General features: G+C 37.1%; 1 protein-coding gene across 1 annotated transcript; it reads right to left on the minus strand.

Annotated features, from left to right (window-relative positions):
- Positions 1–11,875: 11,875 nt before the first annotated feature.
- On the minus strand, positions 11,876–19,667 carry LOC124483728. The gene is made up of 8 exons (XM_047044275.1): positions 19,618–19,667; positions 19,420–19,531; positions 14,445–14,625; positions 13,106–13,735; positions 12,775–12,995; positions 12,574–12,646; positions 12,261–12,426; positions 11,876–12,032 (listed from the first exon to the last, which is right to left on the minus strand). The coding sequence occupies exons 1-8, from the start codon at positions 19,665–19,667 to the stop codon at positions 11,876–11,878; spliced, it is 1,590 nt and encodes a 529-aa protein (XP_046900231.1).
- Positions 19,668–20,014: the final 347 nt, after the last annotated feature.

A 20,014-nucleotide genomic window follows, 5' to 3' on the forward strand; every position in this document is an offset into this window, starting at 1 on the left:
CAAAAACTGAATCTAAGGGCTACACAGCTTCAGAAAACACCTTTACCATGTATAAAGACACAGAGAAACAAGTTACAACAGTTAAAACATCAAGAACACCATTCAGCCAGAAGTTAAATGCCAAACATTGTCAATGCATTGAAAACGCTATTCAGGAACTGAAAAGCACTTCAAAGCAATAAAAAAATGATAGTCTCAAAAACTGAATCTAAGGGCTACACAGCTTCAGAAAACACCTTTACCATGTATAAAGACACAGAGAAACAAGTTACAACAGTTAAAACATCAAGAAAACCATTCAGCCAGAGGTTAAATGCCAAACATTGTCAATGCATTGAAAACGCTATTCAGGAGCTGAAAAGCACTTTAAAGCAATAAAAAAATGATAGTCTCAAAAACTGAATCTAAGGGCTACACAGCTTCAGAAAACACCTTTACCATGTATAAACACACAGATAAACATGTTATAACAGTTAAAACATCAAGAAAACCATTCAGCCAGAAGTTACATGCCAAACGTTGTCAATGCATTGAAAACGCTATTCAGGAGCTGAAAAGCACTTTAAAGAAAAAAAAAATGATAGTCTCAAAAACTGAATCTAAGGGCTACACAGCTTCAGAAAACACCTTTACCATGTATAAAGACACAGAGAAACAAGTTACAACAGTTAAAACATCAAGAACACCATTCAGCCAGAAGTTAAATGCCAAACATTGTCAATGCATTGAAAAAGCTATTCAGGAACTGAAAAGCACTTCAAAGCAATAAAAAAATGATAGTCTCAAAAACTGAATCTAAGGGCTACACAGCTTCAGAAAACACATTTCCCATGTATTGACACACAAACAAACATGTTATAACAGTTAAAACATCAAGAAAACCATTCAGCCAGAAGTTACATGCCAAACATTGTCAATTCATTGAAAACGCGATTCAGGAGCTGAAAAGCACTTTAAAGCATTAAAAAAATGATAGTCTCAAAAACTGAATCTAAGGGCTACACAGCTTCAGAAAACACCTCTACCATGTACAGACACCCACAGAATCATTTTATAACAGTTAAAACATCAAGAAAACCATTCAGCCAGAAGTTACATGCCAAACAATGTCAATGCATTGAAAACGCGATTCAGGAGCTGAAAAGCACTTTAAAGCAATAAAAAAATGATAGTCTCAAAAACTGAATCTAAGGGCTACACAGCTTCAGAAAACACCTTTACCATGTATAAACACACAGATAAACATGTTATAACAGTTAAAACATCAAGAAAACCATTCAGCCAGAAGTTACATGCCAAACGTTGTCAATGCATTGAAAACGCTATTCAGGAGCTGAAAAGCACTTTAAAGAAAAAAAAAATGATAGTCTCAAAAACTGAATCTAAGGGCTACACAGCTTCAGAAAACACCTTTACCATGTATAAAGACACAGAGAAACAAGTTACAACAGTTAAAACATCAAGAACACCATTCAGCCAGAAGTTAAATGCCAAACATTGTCAATGCATTGAAAAAGCTATTCAGGAACTGAAAAGCACTTCAAAGCAATAAAAAAATGATAGTCTCAAAAACTGAATCTAAGGGCTACACAGCTTCAGAAAACACCTTTCCCATGTATTGACACACAAACAAACATGTTATAACAGTTAAAACATCAAGAAAACCATTCAGCCAGAAGTTACATGCCAAACATTGTCAATTCATTGAAAACGCGATTCAGGAGCTGAAAAGCACTTTAAAGCATTAAAAAAATGATAGTCTCAAAAACTGAATCTAAGGGCTACACAGCTTCAGAAAACACCTCTACCATGTACAGACACCCACAGAATCATTTTATAACAGTTAAAACATCAATACAACCACTCAAAGATAAGTTACATGGCAAACATTGTCAATGCATTGAAAACGCTATTCAGGAGCTGAAAAGCACTTTAAAGCAATAAAAAAATTATAGTCTCCAAACCTGAAAGTAAGGGCTACACAGCTTCAGAAAACACCTTTACCATGTATAAACACACAGATAAACATGTTATAACAGTTAAAACATCAAGAAAACCATTCAGCCAGAAGTTACATGCTAAACATTGTCAATGCATTGAAAACGCTATTCAGGAGCTGAAAAGCACTTCAAAGAAAGAAAAAAAAATGACAGTCTCAAAAACTGAATCTAAGGGCTACACAGCTTCAGAAAACACATTTACTATGTATAAAGACACAGAGAAACATTATACAACAGTTAAAACATCAAGAAAACCATTCAGCCAGAAGTTACATGCCAAACATTGTCAATGCATTGAAAACGCTATTCAGGAGCTGAAAAGCACTTTAAAGCAATAAAAAAATGATAGTCTCAAAAATTGAATGTAAGGGCTACACAGCTTCAGAAAACACCTTTACCATGTATAAACACACAGAGAAACATGTTATAACAGTTAAAACATCAAGAAAACCATTCAGCCAGAAGTTACATGCCAAACATTGTCAATGCATTGAAAACGCTATTCAGGAGCTGAAAAGCACTTTAAAGCAATAAAAAAATTATAGTCTCCAAACCTGAATCTAAGGGCTATACAGCTTCAGAAAACACCTTTACCATGTATAAACACACAAACAAACATGTTATAACAGTTAAAACATCAAGAAAACCATTTCGCCAGAAGTTACATGCCAAACAGTGTCAATGCATTTAAAACGCGATTCAGGAGCTGAAAAGCACTTTAAAGCAATACAAAAAACGATAGTCTCAAAAACTAAATCTAGTGGCTAAACATCTTCACAAAACACCTATACCATGTACAGACACCCACAGAAACATTTTATAACAGTTAAAACATCAAGAAAACCATTCAGCCAGAAGTTACATGCCAAACAATGTCAATGCATTGAAAACGCGATTCAGGAGCTGAAAAGCACTTTAAAGCAATTAAAAAATGATAGTCTCAAAAACTGAATCTAAGGGCTACACAGCTTCAGAAAACACCTTTACCATGTATAAACACACAGATAAACATGTTATAACAGTTAAAACATCAAGAAAACCATTCAGCCAGAAGTTACATGCCAAACGTTGTCAATGCATTGAAAACGCTATTCAGGAGCTGAAAAGCACTTTAAAGAAAAAAAAAATGATAGTCTCAAAAACTGAATCTAAGGGCTACACAGCTTCAGAAAACACCTTTATCATGTATAAAGACACAGAGAAACAAGTTACAACAGTTAAAACATCAAGAACACCATTCAGCCAGAAGTTAAATGCCAAACATTGTCAATGCATTGAAAATGCTATTCAGGAACTGAAAAGCACTTCAAAGCAATAACAAAATGATAGTCTCAAAAACTGAATCTAAGGGCTACACAGCTTCAGAAAACACCTTTACCATGTATAAAGACACAGAGAAACAAGTTACAACAGTTAAAACATCAAGAAAACCATTCAGCCAGAAGTTAAATGCCAAACATTGTCAATGCATTGAAAACGCTATTCAGGAGCTGAAAAGCACTTTAAAGCAATAAAAAAATGATAGTCTCAAAAACTGAATCTAAGGGCTACACAGCTTCAGAAAACACCTTTCATGTATACCATGTATAAAGACACACAAACAAACATGTTATAACAGTTAAAACATCAAGAAAACCATTCAGCCAGAAGTTACATGCCAAACATTGTCAATTCATTGAAAACGCGATTCAGGAACTTTAAAGCAATAAAAAAATGATAGTCTCAAAAACTGAATCTAAGGGCTACACAGCTTCAGAAAACACATTTCCCATGTATTGTCACACAAACAAACATGTTATAACAGTTAAAACATCAAGAAAACCATTCAGCCAGAAGTTACATGCCAAACATTGTCAATTCATTGAAAACGCGATTCAGGAGCTGAAAAGCACTTTAAAGCATTAAAAAAATGATAGTCTCAAAAACTGAATCTAAGGGCTACACAGCTTCAGAAAACACCTCTACCATGTACAGACACCCACAGAATCATTTTATAACAGTTAAAACATCAAGAAAACCATTCAGCCAGAAGTTACATGCCAAACAATGTCAATGCATTGAAAACGCGATTCAGGAGCTGAAAAGCACTTTAAAGCAATAAAAAAATGATAGTCTCAAAAACTGAATCTAAGGGCTACACAGCTTCAGAAAACACCTTTACCATGTATAAACACACAGATAAACATGTTATAACAGTTAAAACATCAAGAAAACCATTCAGCCAGAAGTTACATGCCAAACGTTGTCAATGCATTGAAAACGCTATTCAGGAGCTGAAAAGCACTTTAAAGAAAAAAAAAATGATAGTCTCAAAAACTGAATCTAAGGGCTACACAGCTTCAGAAAACACCTTTACCATGTATAAAGACACAGAGAAACAAGTTACAACAGTTAAAACATCAAGAACACCATTCAGCCAGAAGTTAAATGCCAAACATTGTCAATGCATTGAAAAAGCTATTCAGGAACTGAAAAGCACTTCAAAGCAATAAAAAAATGATAGTCTCAAAAACTGAATCTAAGGGCTACACAGCTTCAGAAAACACCTTTCCCATGTATTGACACACAAACAAACATGTTATAACAGTTAAAACATCAAGAAAACCATTCAGCCAGAAGTTACATGCCAAACATTGTCAATTCATTGAAAACGCGATTCAGGAGCTGAAAAGCACTTTAAAGCATTAAAAAAATGATAGTCTCAAAAACTGAATCTAAGGGCTACACAGCTTCAGAAAACACCTCTACCATGTACAGACACCCACAGAATCATTTTATAACAGTTAAAACATCAATACAACCACTCAAAGATAAGTTACATGGCAAACATTGTCAATGCATTGAAAACGCTATTCAGGAGCTGAAAAGCACTTTAAAGCAATAAAAAAATTATAGTCTCCAAACCTGAAAGTAAGGGCTACACAGCTTCAGAAAACACCTTTACCATGTATAAACACACAGATAAACATGTTATAACAGTTAAAACATCAAGAAAACCATTCAGCCAGAAGTTACATGCTAAACATTGTCAATGCATTGAAAACGCTATTCAGGAGCTGAAAAGCACTTCAAAGAAAGAAAAAAAATGACAGTCTCAAAAACTGAATCTAAGGGCTACACAGCTTCAGAAAACACATTTACTATGTATAAAGACACAGAGAAACATTATACAACAGTTAAAACATCAAGAAAACCATTCAGCCAGAAGTTACATGCCAAACATTGTCAATGCATTGAAAACGCTATTCAGGAGCTGAAAAGCACTTTAAAGCAATAAAAAAATGATAGTCTCAAAAATTGAATGTAAGGGCTACACAGCTTCAGAAAACACCTTTACCATGTATAAACACACAGAGAAACATGTTATAACAGTTAAAACATCAAGAAAACCATTCAGCCAGAAGTTACATGCCAAACATTGTCAATGCATTGAAAACGCTATTCAGGAACTGAAAAGCACTTTAAAGCAATAAAAAAATTATAGTCTCCAAACCTGAATCTAAGGGCTATACAGCTTCAGAAAACACCTTTACCATGTATAAACACACAAACAAACATGTTATAACAGTTAAAACATCAAGAAAACCATTTCGCCAGAAGTTACATGCCAAACAGTGTCAATGCATTTAAAACGCGATTCAGGAGCTGAAAAGCACTTTAAAGCAATACAAAAACGATAGTCTCAAAAACTAAATCTAGTGGCTAAACATCTTCACAAAACACCTATACCATGTACAGACACCCACAGAAACATTTTATAACAGTTAAAACATCAAGAAAACCATTCAGCCAGAAGTTACATGCCAAACAATGTCAATGCATTGAAAACGCGATTCAGGAGCTGAAAAGCACTTTAAAGCAATTAAAAAATGATAGTCTCAAAAACTGAATCTAAGGGCTACACAGCTTCAGAAAACACCTTTACCATGTATAAACACACAGATAAACATGTTATAACAGTTAAAACATCAAGAAAACCATTCAGCCAGAAGTTACATGCCAAACGTTGTCAATGCATTGAAAACGCTATTCAGGAGCTGAAAAGCACTTTAAAGAAAAAAAAAATGATAGTCTCAAAAACTGAATCTAAGGGCTACACAGCTTCAGAAAACACCTTTATCATGTATAAAGACACAGAGAAACAAGTTACAACAGTTAAAACATCAAGAACACCATTCAGCCAGAAGTTAAATGCCAAACATTGTCAATGCATTGAAAATGCTATTCAGGAACTGAAAAGCACTTCAAAGCAATAACAAAATGATAGTCTCAAAAACTGAATCTAAGGGCTACACAGCTTCAGAAAACACCTTTACCATGTATAAAGACACAGAGAAACAAGTTACAACAGTTAAAACATCAAGAAAACCATTCAGCCAGAAGTTAAATGCCAAACATTGTCAATGCATTGAAAACGCTATTCAGGAGCTGAAAAGCACTTTAAAGCAATAAAAAAATGATAGTCTCAAAAACTGAATCTAAGGGCTACACAGCTTCAGAAAACACCTTTACCATGTATAAACACACAGATAAACATGTTATAACAGTTAAAACATCAAGAAAACCATTCAGCCAGAAGTTACATGCCAAACGTTGTCAATGCATTGAAAACGCTATTCAGGAGCTGAAAAGCACTTTAAAGAAAAAAAAAATGATAGTCTCAAAAACTGAATCTAAGGGCTACACAGCTTCAGAAAACACCTTTACCATGTATAAAGACACAGAGAAACAAGTTACAACAGTTAAAACATCAAGAACACCATTCAGCCAGAAGTTAAATGCCAAACATTGTCAATGCATTGAAAAAGCTATTCAGGAACTGAAAAGCACTTCAAAGCAATAAAAAAATGATAGTCTCAAAAACTGAATCTAAGGGCTACACAGCTTCAGAAAACACCTTTCCCATGTATTGACACACAAACAAACATGTTATAACAGTTAAAACATCAAGAAAACCATTCAGCCAGAAGTTACATGCCAAACATTGTCAATTCATTGAAAACGCGATTCAGGAGCTGAAAAGCACTTTAAAGCATTAAAAAAATGATAGTCTCAAAAACTGAATCTAAGGGCTACACAGCTTCAGAAAACACCTCTACCATGTACAGACACCCACAGAATCATTTTATAACAGTTAAAACATCAATACAACCACTCAAAGATAAGTTACATGGCAAACATTGTCAATGCATTGAAAACGCTATTCAGGAGCTGAAAAGCACTTTAAAGCAATAAAAAAATTATAGTCTCCAAACCTGAAAGTAAGGGCTACACAGCTTCAGAAAACACCTTTACCATGTATAAACACACAGATAAACATGTTATAACAGTTAAAACATCAAGAAAACCATTCAGCCAGAAGTTACATGCTAAACATTGTCAATGCATTGAAAACGCTATTCAGGAGCTGAAAAGCACTTCAAAGAAAGAAAAAAAATGACAGTCTCAAAAACTGAATCTAAGGGCTACACAGCTTCAGAAAACACATTTACTATGTATAAAGACACAGAGAAACATTATACAACAGTTAAAACATCAAGAAAACCATTCAGCCAGAAGTTACATGCCAAACATTGTCAATGCATTGAAAACGCTATTCAGGAGCTGAAAAGCACTTTAAAGCAATAAAAAAATTATAGTCTCAAAAATTGAATGTAAGGGCTACACAGCTTCAGAAAACACCTTTACCATGTATAAACACACAGAGAAACATGTTATAACAGTTAAAACATCAAGAAAACCATTCAGCCAGAAGTTACATGCCAAACATTGTCAATGCATTGAAAACGCTATTCAGGAGCTGAAAAGCACTTTAAAGCAATAAAAAAATGATAGTCTCAAAAACTGAATCTAAGGGCTACACAGCTTCAGAAAACACCTTTACCATGTATAAACACACAGATAAACATGTTATAACAGTTAAAACATCAAGAAAACCATTCAGCCAGAAGTTACATGCCAAACGTTGTCAATGCATTGAAAACGCTATTCAGGAGCTGAAAAGCACTTTAAAGAAAAAAAAAATGATAGTCTCAAAAACTGAATCTAAGGGCTACACAGCTTCAGAAAACACCTTTCCCATGTATTGACACACAAACAAACATGTTATAACAGTTAAAACATCAAGAAAACCATTCAGCCAGAAGTTACATGCCAAACATTGTCAATTCATTGAAAACGCGATTCAGGAGCTGAAAAGCACTTTAAAGCATTAAAAAAATGATAGTCTCAAAAACTGAATCTAAGGGCTACACAGCTTCAGAAAACACCTCTACCATGTACAGACACCCACAGAATCATTTTATAACAGTTAAAACATCAATACAACCACTCAAAGATAAGTTACATGGCAAACATTGTCAATGCATTGAAAACGCTATTCAGGAGCTGAAAAGCACTTTAAAGCAATAAAAAAATTATAGTCTCCAAACCTGAAAGTAAGGGCTACACAGCTTCAGAAAACACCTTTACCATGTATAAACACACAGATAAACATGTTATAACAGTTAAAACATCAAGAAAACCATTCAGCCAGAAGTTACATGCTAAACATTGTCAATGCATTGAAAACGCTATTCAGGAGCTGAAAAGCACTTCAAAGAAAGAAAAAAAATGACAGTCTCAAAAACTGAATCTAAGGGCTACACAGCTTCAGAAAACACCTTTACCATGTATAAACACACAGATAAACATGTTATAACAGTTAAAACATCAAGAAAACCATTCAGCCAGAAGTTACATGCCAAACGTTGTCAATGCATTGAAAACGCTATTCAGGAGCTGAAAAGCACTTTAAAGAAAAAAAAAATGATAGTCTCAAAAACTGAATCTAAGGGCTACACAGCTTCAGAAAACACCTGTCCCATGTATTGACACACAAACAAACATGTTATAACAGTTAAAACATCAAGAAAACCATTCAGCCAGAAGTTACATGCCAAACATTGTCAATTCATTGAAAACGCGATTCAGGAGCTGAAAAGCACTTTAAAGCATTAAAAAAATGATAGTCTCAAAAACTGAATCTAAGGGCTACACAGCTTCAGAAAACACCTCTACCATGTACAGACACCCACAGAATCATTTTATAACAGTTAACACATCAATACAACCACTCAAAGATAAGTTACATGGCAAACATTGTCAATGCATTGAAAACGCTATTCAGGAGCTGAAAAGCACTTTAAAGCAATAAAAAAATTATAGTCTCCAAACCTGAAAGTAAGGGCTACACAGCTTCAGAAAACACCTTTACCATGTATAAACACACAGATAAACATGTTATAACAGTTAAAACATCAAGAAAACCATTCAGCCAGAAGTTACATGCTAAACATTGTCAATGCATTGAAAACGCTATTCAGGAGCTGAAAAGCACTTCAAAGAAAGAAAAAAAATGACAGTCTCAAAAACTGAATCTAAGGGCTACACAGCTTCAGAAAACACATTTACTATGTATAAAGACACAGAGAAACATTATACAACAGTTAAAACATCAAGAAAACCATTCAGCCAGAAGTTACATGCCAAACATTGTCAATGCATTGAAAACGCTATTCAGGAGCTGAAAAGCACTTTAAAGCAATAAAAAAATTATAGTCTCAAAAATTGAATGTAAGGGCTACACAGCTTCAGAAAACACCTTTACCATGTATAAACACACAGAGAAACATGTTATAACAGTTAAAACATCAAGAAAACCATTCAGCCAGAAGTTACATGCCAAACATTGTCAATGCATTGAAAACGCTATTCAGGAGCTGAAAAGCACTTTAAAGCAATAAAAAAATTATAGTCTCAAAAATTGAATGTAAGGGCTACACAGCTTCAGAAAACACCTTTACCATGTATAAACACACAGAGAAACATGTTATAACAGTTAAAACATCAAGAAAACCATTCAGCCAGAAGTTACATGCCAAACATTGTCAATGCATTGAAAACGCTATTCAGGAACTGAAAAGCACTTTAAAGCAATAAAAAAATTATAGTCTCCAAACCTGAATCTAAGGGCTATACAGCTTCAGAAAACACCTTTACCATGTATAAACACACAAACAAAAATGTTATAACAGTTAAAACATCAAGAAAACCATTTCGCCAGAAGTTACATGCCAAACAGTGTCAATGCATTTAAAACGCGATTCAGGAGCTGAAAAGCACTTTAAAGCAATACAAAAACGATAGTCTCAAAAACTAAATCTAGTGGCTAAACATCTTCACAAAACACCTATACCATGTACAGACACCCACAGAAACATTTTATAACAGTTAAAACATCAAGACAACCACTCAAAGAGAAGTTACATGGCAAACATTGTCAATGCATTGAAAACGCTATTCAGGAGCTGAAAAGCACTTTAAAGCAATAAAAAAATTATAGTCTCCAAACCTGAATCTAAGGGCTACACAGCTTCAGAAAACACCTTTACCATGTATACACACACAGATAAACATGTTATAACAGTTAAAACATCAAGAAAACCATTCAGCCAGAAGTTACATGCCAAACATTGTCAATGCATTGAAAACGCTATTCAGGAGCTGAAAAGCACTTTAAAGCAATAAAAAAATGATATAAACACACAGAGAAACATGTTATAACATTTAAAACTTCAAGAAAACCATTTGTTCTTTATTTATTGCCAGGACGTGGTCCAAGTGGCACATACGTAAAAATGAAAGCTATTTCGTTTGGAAATTCGAGGCTATACTTGATGTTACATGTTGATGTTCAGCCTATTTATTTCAACAACTTTCAAAAGGACAATACAGGCAGTAGATAATATACTGGTTGATAATGTCAAAAACGTCCCTTAACACACTTTAGATTAGATTATATTCAACTTTATTGTCATTACACAAGTACAGGTACAAGGCAACGAAATGTAGTTTAGATCTAACCAGAAGTGCAATAACAGTAAGTGCAGGATATACAGTGTAGTGTACCTTAGTTGATGCTGTAGCATGTGTACTGACAAGGGTTCTCTGGATCCTCTGCAGTTCGCTTATAGAGCTGATAGGGGTGTTGAGGATGCCTCTCTGATGCTGCTGAACAGCTTGTATCATCACCTTGAGGGCCCACTAACTCATGCCAGACTTCTGCTCATTGATTTTTCTTCTGCTTTTCACACTATTAAACCACACTTGCTAGTAGAGAAACTTATTTCTGACTTCAATTTTGTTATGAATATTATTGGATGGATCTTAGACTTTGACAGAAAGATCACGGTGTGTGAGAGTTAACGGTGTCCTTTGAGACAAGCTCCATTGATCCACTGGCTCACCCCTCTCCTTTTTACAGGTTATTGGTGTAAATATATTACAGCAATGTATTGTTTTTTGTTCAAGAAATACAATATGTTGTTGTAAAAACAATGGCCGGGTTTCCCAGATTCGTTAAGAAGCTCTTAACGTTAAGATCTTCTTAAGAACGTTCTAGAGCGCTCTTAGAACGTTCTTAAGACGCTTATTTTTTTACATTTGCAGCTTTGCTGATGCCTATTGTAAAGTGTTTTAAATAAGACCATGTTTGCTTTTAATTCACAAATCATTTCATCAGTTTTTCTTTAACTGTTAAATAAAACCAGTTTGAGATACAAAATCATGACATTTAATTTTTTTAGGCAATACAGTATTTACAATACTGTACGTTTCAACTTTTCAGTTTCTTAACGAATCATTAAAAAAAAAAATCTATTAAATTAAGAGATGCAACGAGGTCCAGCTATATTCAAATGTACCATATACATTGCTTGAAGACCCAATTTAAAATCATAACCTGGATTAGAAAAATGGTTCAAAACATCACCTCGACAACAGGCAAAAATAAAACATTAAAACTATATTCACATAGTGAGGAAGTCGTTTGTATATTACAATATAAGCCATTCAAAGTCCATTACCCGCTTGAGTAAAGAAGAGACGTGAGGGTTAATGGAGTTTCTCTTCTTCTCCTGTACCTTCCCACTTTTTTGGGTCACCATCTTGGTTGCCTTGGTCCCACTGGAGGGGTTAAGTCTGATGAAGCATCTGAAATCACAAATTTCATGAATTTTTTTGTAGATGTAATATGACAATGAAAATAAACTTCATTAAAAAGTGCCTTAACTGCTTTACAATAACTGCTAATTTACCCTTTTTTTACTCAAAATGTTAAAGGGGTTTAAGTACACTTAAAGCTAAATAAAATCTGTTACTCATAATAGCAAACTTTACAAAATAATGATCAACCGTCTTCTACTTCAAGCACATAGTTACCTTTGAATGAATTCCAGTGTGCAACATGCTTGCTCCTGGTTCACCAGATTAAAGTTGTAGTAGCTAGAAAACAAAGCTGCCATTCCAGCCACAAAGTTGGAATGTGGAGGCACAACCACCTGACCCTCGATGCTCAGCATCCAAACGGTTGCTGTGAGCAATTCACCTAAACATTAAAAAAAATTACAAATAATGGTTAAAATTGTGTTTTTTCTGTGGCCTTCCACATAAACATATCCACGTTAAACTAATCTGTGTCCTTCATAGTCTGTCTTTGCAATGCTTTACAATTGATAATCCCAAAAAAATACACCACCTAAGACAATCAGTCTTGGAGAGTCAGGAAGCTGCAGTGTTTGTTCAACGTCAGCTGCTGTTGCCAACACCTAAAAGACAAAAATGTACAGTTCAAAATTCAAAATGTACAGTAATTTTCTTGAACTCAACTGTAGACTGTAAACATAATTGCCATATCGTTTTTGAAAACGTCATAATATAATAATTTCACACTTACATCTGCCTGCAGAAGGAGTGCCTCCGGTGTTTCTTTGAAGTGTGCCATAAGCAGGAGGATTATGACTGGCCACGGATCACACTTTTCTTCTAGGTTGTACATCCCTAGGATGGGCTTTACCTCATCTGCATTAGTCCCTGCTGGCTTCTGTTCGAAAAAATGAAGGATCAGCTTCCCCTTTTTTTCCATAGCCCCCTCCATCTTATCCAGGACAAGAACGTCTGTGAGTAATTTGAAATGGCTGTACAGGGCCACTCATTTTTCAGCTCAGCATTCGAAGGAGGTGGCATTGATGGCATTTCTTTGAAGTAGGTTGTTTCCATTAACTTACTCCAATATCCCCTGTCTGCACCAGCTGGACCCTCGACATGGTAGAGGTCTTTCATTTCATTCTGCTTCTCTTTGAGACTCTCGTCAGTTTCCCCTTGTGGACAGTCAGGCTGCCATCTCACACATCCATATTGGTCAACTGGTCCTCTAGGTATGTTTGCAGCTGAATTTGGAACCCGTTTCTGCATCCTTCGTCTAGAGAGAGAACTTCCACGATTAACATGTTCTACTCGTGTTTGTAATTGAGTCAAAAGGGATCCATAGCCACTTCCAATTATGGTGCCATATCTCATGACATCAGCAAAGCTTCCAGGATGCTGCTTTACAATCATCTTGGCCACTGTCAGGCACTGAGATTTTGACGGATTTAATTCAGTCAGCCTCATTTTATCTGTGATGATTAGAACCATTCCCCTGCGGTCTTTAGCAGATGGACGTTTCTCCTGTGCAATGGCGGTCCTTATACCAGCAGGCATTTGGTTCCATGGAACAATTAAGTTCTCAGGCCAGGCATTTAAATTCAAATTCATACTGGAGCTATTACTGCTAGGCAAACTTGGAGTGGTGGAGGTGTCGGTCGATTCAGAAGATAGAGGTTCCTCTATAGTGGATCTGAAGAAAATCTCTGGTTCTACGGGAGTCAGTGTCAAACATGTTGTTGGTCTATGAGAAAAAGAAAGTTCTCTTAGAATAGCACGGCTAAATACAATAACATCCAACATTTTCAGTAACATCAGTTTACCCACAGGTAACAATACATTTACCTGAACCTTGTGCATTCCTTAGCCTACCTAAATGCTACAAATGACAGTATGTAATATGTATAGTGCATAAAAATAACCAGGTTTTGATTTGATAAAAGTGGCTTTGGTGTTTTAAGGACTGTATAAACATTATCAAAGACATCCTTTCGTTTTTCCATGCACTTAGAAGCTTCCGACACTGGATAGGTGTGATGTTGGCAGGGAGATCCTCGTCTTTGATGAACTGAAGATCAAATCTGGTTTCCACTCCAATACTTTCCAACTTCATAAGAACGGACTGAAGTTTATCCTCTGGTAGGCTAGGTAACACTGCCCACACTGCTTGTCTAATGTCCTCCCCCAGTGCTGCCATTTCATCTTAGAGGGAATGATGAAATATGATCACCGATTTGCAATTAAGCTTGTACTCTATCAGTGGATAATAATCAAGAAGGTCATCTTGTTTAACACACATGTAGTTTGAGTCATGGTCTGTTAGACTGTGAATACCCAAACCAACAAGTTCCATAGCCCTCTGCCTCCCCACAATAAAGTAGGCAACATCACTATGATGAATCAAAATCAACATAATTGCACCCATGTGAATGCCCTCATCATCTCGTTCTAGAACCACATGCATTCCTTTTTTGTACTTTGTCCCTTTGACAGTGACAGCATTAGTCACTACAGTAGTGTCATGGGGGAAGTTATATGGTGCAGTTGCTGCCTTGATGCTCTCATTGTAGTCATCAACATAGAATGCTGTTCCTTTCTCAACCTGGATGACAGGAGGGAAAAGACTTCCAGCACTTAAGTATGCTTGAAGGAGCTGCTGGCACACTGTTTAAAGAAAGTATACTTACTTTCAAATCTCAACGTCCAAAGACGGATGAGAGGTCCAAACTGAAGTATAAGCTCAGGATAGTGACAGAGATAATGGTGCTTTGGTTTAAGTGGTTTTGGTTGGGCTTTTGGTTCCGGCCCTCAATTATTAGGAATTATACCAATTTAATATATATTCAGCCTTGCTCACCCGTTGCTCTTCCAACTCAGTTTCTTGATAACAGTGCCACCTTTTCAGAAGTATTATCTACGTCTAAAGCTGCCAAAAACCCATACTGGAATGTTGGGCTCCTAAACATCAGATCTCTATCCACAAAGGCCGTTTTGATTAATGATCTGATGTCTGACTGCAGCCTGGACCTGATTGGTTTCACCGAAACCTGGCTAAAACCTGATGAATATTTCCCCCTGAATGAAGCTTTGCCTCCTGATTTTGCGTATTCACACATCCCTCGTGTTTCAAAGAAAGGTGGTGGTGTTGCTATGTTATATAAAGCTAGCTTCAACCTCAGCCTAAAATCTGTCAATACCTTTAAATCATTTGAGATAATTTGTATGAAACCACCAACTACTTTAAAAAGGACTAATTCTACTACTGTTGCCCCCCCTCCTTCGTTTTGTATAGTTACTCTATACCGGCCCCCTGGCCCATACTCCCTCTTCCTTGAGGAATTTGCTGATTTTAGTGCTGATCTTGTGACATACACTGACAATATCTTAATTATGGGTGATTTTAACATTCATGTCGATGACCCAAAAGATCCTCTAAGTAAGGCCTTTACTGCTCTTATGGATTCCACAGGTCTCACTCAGGTGGTTTCTAAACCTACCCATCTTCACTCGCATACATTGGATTTAGTTCTCACGCGGGGAATCAAGATTAGTGATGTCATTGTTCATACCCACAATCCTATATTATCAGACCACTGCCTGGTAACCTTTAAAATGGATCTCTGCCAGAGCCTTGGAGGCACCCAGAATATTTCTATTAGCCGCTGCTTAACCCCAAATACAGCTCTGGAACTGGCTAGTATTCTACCCGCTGCACTAGAAGCACTTGATGTCCCGAATAAATCATTAAATGCTAAAACAAGGGATCTGAATTTGGTTCTTCAGCAATCCCTAGATTCTGTTGCTCCACTCAAACCAAGGAAAATAATAGACAAGAAACTGGCTCCATGGTATTCAGAGGAAACCCGCACTCTCAAGAGGTCCACTAGAAAATTAGAGCGTAAGTGGCGTACCACTAAATTGGAGGTTTTCCGCCTGGCCTGGAAGGACAGCCAAATAGAGTACAAGCAAGTCCTCATCAGGTCCAGATCAGAATATTTCTCTAAGTTGATTAGTAAGAACAATCACAACACTAAGTTCCTATTTGATACTGTTGCAAAACTCACTAAGAAAAGTACACTCTGTGTTAGTTCAGATCTCTCTCCCAATGATTTCTTAGATTTCTTTGACCAAAAAATCTATGCAATAAGGGACAAACTACAGACTAGTCCTGGAGGAGTGGCCATCAACACTGATTTTCCCTCTGTACCCAGCATTCTGCATGTTGAGACTCTCACTCACTTTAACCCTATTTCTATGGAAGCATTCATCAAGCTGATAGATTCCTCGAAACCCACTAGCTGCCTTCTCGATCCCCTCCCTGCCAAACTTTGTAGGGAACTTCTCCATATTATTGGACCGCCCATGCTTAGTATTATTAATGAATCTCTTGTAACTGGACAAGTCCCTGACGATTTCAAACAAGCTATTATCAAGCCCCTTCTTAAAAAACCAAACCTGGATCCAGGTTGTCTTAGCAATTACAGGCCCATTTCAAATTTGCCATCTCTCTCCAAAATTTTGGAAAAAGCTGTGGCAAAACAGCTCACTGAGCACCTCTCCTCAAATCAGCTCTATGAACCTCTCCAGTCTGGATTTCGTCTTCACCACAGCACTGAAACTGCATTAGCCAAGGTAGTCAATGATCTATTATTAGCCTCTGACGCGGGCTTTAGCTCTGTCCTTGTTCTTCTAGACCTAAGTGCAGCTTTTGACACTGTAGATCATGAGATTCTCCTGGAACGTATGGAGAACTATGTTGGGATTTCTGGTACTTCACTTCAGTGGTTCAGATCGTATCTATCTGATAGATCACAATATGTCCACTATGATGGTTGCTCATCCAGGAGCTCCATTGTAAAATACGGAGTACCACAGGGTTCAGTTTTAGGCCCTCTGTTATTTTCACTCTATATGTTGCCTTTAGGAAACATAATTAGAAGTTTTGGGGTAGATTTTCACTGCTATGCAGATGATACTCAGCTATACATGTCTATAAAGCCGGGAGAATTTCCACATGCTATGGAAACCTGTGTTTCCGGGTTGAAAACTTGGATGACTGCAAATTTCCTTCTTCTTAATTCGGATAAAACCGAGGTTCAAATTTTTGGTCCGAAAAAACACCGAAATAATTTATCCCATCTAACCTTAGACTTAGACGGCGTCAAAGTATCTCAAAGCCAGCTGGTAAAAAATCTGGGAGTCACAATGGACCCAGACCTTTCGTTTGAGTACCATATTAAGCAAATCACCAGAACAGCATTTTTCCATCTACGTAATATTGCCAAAATACGAAAATTCCTCTCAAAGGATGATGCTGAAAAACTAATACATGCTTTTGTTACGTCCCGATTGGACTACTGCAATGTGTTGTTCTCTGGCCTCCCAATTACCTACCTAAAAAACTTACAGCGGGTGCAAAATGCTGCTGCTAGACTATTGACTAAAACTAGAAAGTTTGATCATATAACATCGACTCTTACCTCTTTACACTGGCTCCCTATCCAAGCCAGAGCTGATTTCAAAGTTCTACTACTAACTTACAAATCTCTGCATGGATTGGCACCACTGTACCTCTCCGGTCTCCTTGCACCCTATTGCCCCGCAAGGTCTCTAAGATCTCAAAATGCCGGCTATCTGGTAATACCCAAAGTTAAGAAAAAAACTGCTGGAGGTAGGGCGTTCTCATATAGAGCACCTCTTCTTTGGAACAAATTACCCATCTCAATTAAGGAAGCTGATACTGTCTCGACATTTAAAACTAGATTAAAAACGTTCTTGTTTAGTCAATTCTATGATTGTTAAAGGGAAGTATGTGTGTACTTTCTATGTAAACCTGGGATGTGTGCTTGCCTATGTGTGTATCACATGTAACTTTTAAATTTTAATTATAGCTTATGTTCACATTGCCCAGCTAGATGTTACAAATAAAGTAAACCTGTTACTGTATATTGTTAGTATTATTATTATTATAGTTCCGTTGCTGTATATTGTTACTGTTATAGTTTTTATTACTAGTTGGAGACAACGGGGGACTGGCTGTTTTCATCCTTATTCGTATAAGTATAACCTACTTTAGAGTTCTTTCCCCTGGAACAGATTTCATGTTCCAACTGAGGGGGGCTGTCGTTGTTTTGGTGTGTGGGGCTGCATCAAATACCCTTTTTGCTCTGTTAAATTGCTGCACTAGTCCACACTTGACCGGTGGGGATCTCATTCTATTTTGACTGTAACTGTTAGCTGCTCCTGGCATTCTCTAATCCCTGCTCTCCTCTCTGTCCCCCCCCCACACATTCCCTGTGGTGTGGGGGGTTTGAGCTGTCAGGACCTGCTTGGTCGTCGGTCTGCCAACGCTGAACCAGGTCGTCACCCGGAATCCAGTCTCCATGACGGCCAACAGCGAGTTTCCCGGTCCCATCCAACGTCTATAAAGCCGAACAATGGATTTTGGTGTTTCAAAACCCATTGACACTGTATGACTATGTTTAGCTTGTGTTCTGCTCCTCTCTCTTACCAACCGTCTCTGGAGGAGGGGATCCCTCTCTGAATTGCTCCTCCCAAGGTTTCTTCCATTTTTTCTCCCGGTGGGAGTTTTTCTGGGAGTTTTTCCTTGTCTTCCTTGAGGGTTTAGGTTGGTTGAGGGGCAGTTCTATGGGCGCATGTGAAGCCCTCTGTGACATGCTTGCGTGTAAAAAGGGCTATACAAATAAATTTGATTTGATTTGATTTGATTTGATTAAGTGGATGGTCAGGAAAAAGTTCCACTCTGGACTGGATGTATTCCTCAATGAGGACATTCAAGTAAGCAATCTGATCTGCAGTAATTGCTGGTGCACAATCATAAGCGACTATCTCTCTCAGGAGCAAAATCAACTTCCAAACACAATTTTTGCAAGGATTCTTCATTCTGTCCCCAATCAACAGAGGCAGTACTCTCAACAGGCACCAATGTTGGACGGCATGACCACTTAACTTCACACTACCTGGGCTGAACTCAGGAGGTTTGTCATTTGCTTCATTTCCAAGGTAGGTAAACTGACCTACACTTCTATTTAAATCCACATAAGTAAACTGTTTTTCCTGTTTTACCAAGTGGTTGATGCACAACGCCACGTCAATGGAAACAATGCCCTCAAAAAGATCATGTCCGAGGCATGGTGGAAGACCAGGCTGAGTCACACTTTATGCCACACGGTAAGTCTCTGTTTGTTGCTCCTAATTCGTGTACATGCTGCTGATATGACTTTTTTGTTCTCTTTGAACCAGCAGATAATGGACTTGACTGAAATGTTAGTCTGTCTGTTTCACAATACCTACAAAAACAGGAACTCTTGCTGAAATGTTCCACAAAGCCACCAATACCATGAGAACCAAGATTATCTCCAGCTATAGCACATACACAACCTCGAATAACTTTGCCATTCTTCAAAACAATACCACTGTCCTCAAGATCCTTGAGATCTTTTATCAGTGGACTGAAAACTATGTCCTGTCCGAAAAAGTATTTTTCCCTGCAGAGAAGGACAAGCTACATATGATCAATATGTGATCTGTTGTAGGGCAATATGTCTCCAAGCGTCAGATACACTGCCAGTACCTTGTGGTTTTTTTGGCCTGATCCTGGCGGATTGACAACCTCAAAAGCATCTTGATAAAGGATCAAAGCTAACGGTGATGTTTCACTTTTAAGCAATACATTTTCATTGGCATTCTGTCCATCACATACATCCTCAAACACATCATGAGTAGAGATACGAGAATGGGCCGTTTCATACTGCTTTTTGAAAGCCTCAGACTCAAAGAGAGAACTAAGAGTTTCTTTTACTGGCACATACTGTGCAAAGCATTCCTTAAGCTACTTTTGAACACCGTCTTGCGGCACTGATCTGTATGTAAAATGCTGTTGCCCTTTTTTAATATGTCATCATTTGTGAGATCCTCAATTACATTTGTAATAGTCATGTCTGGGACCCCAAGCACAGACAATTTCTCTT

The sequence above is a fragment of the Hypomesus transpacificus genome, chromosome 21 (genome assembly GCF_021917145.1).
Source record: "Hypomesus transpacificus isolate Combined female chromosome 21, fHypTra1, whole genome shotgun sequence".
Taxonomy (NCBI): domain Eukaryota; kingdom Metazoa; phylum Chordata; class Actinopteri; order Osmeriformes; family Osmeridae; genus Hypomesus; species Hypomesus transpacificus.

Bases quoted from the DNA above. Each gene is read 5' to 3' on its own strand.
- LOC124483728 (XM_047044275.1), bottom strand. From the start codon at position 19,667: ATGCTTTTGAGGTTGTCAATCCGCCAGGATCAGGCCAAAAAAACCACA. The intron at 19,532-19,617 runs GTACTGGCAGTG...CCTTCTCTGCAG, and splicing joins CAGGCCAAAAAAACCACAAG to GGAAAAATACTTTTTCGGAC. The intron at 12,647-12,774 runs GTAAGTGTGAAA...TTTGTCTTTTAG, and splicing joins CACTCCTTCTGCAGGCAGAT to GTGTTGGCAACAGCAGCTGA.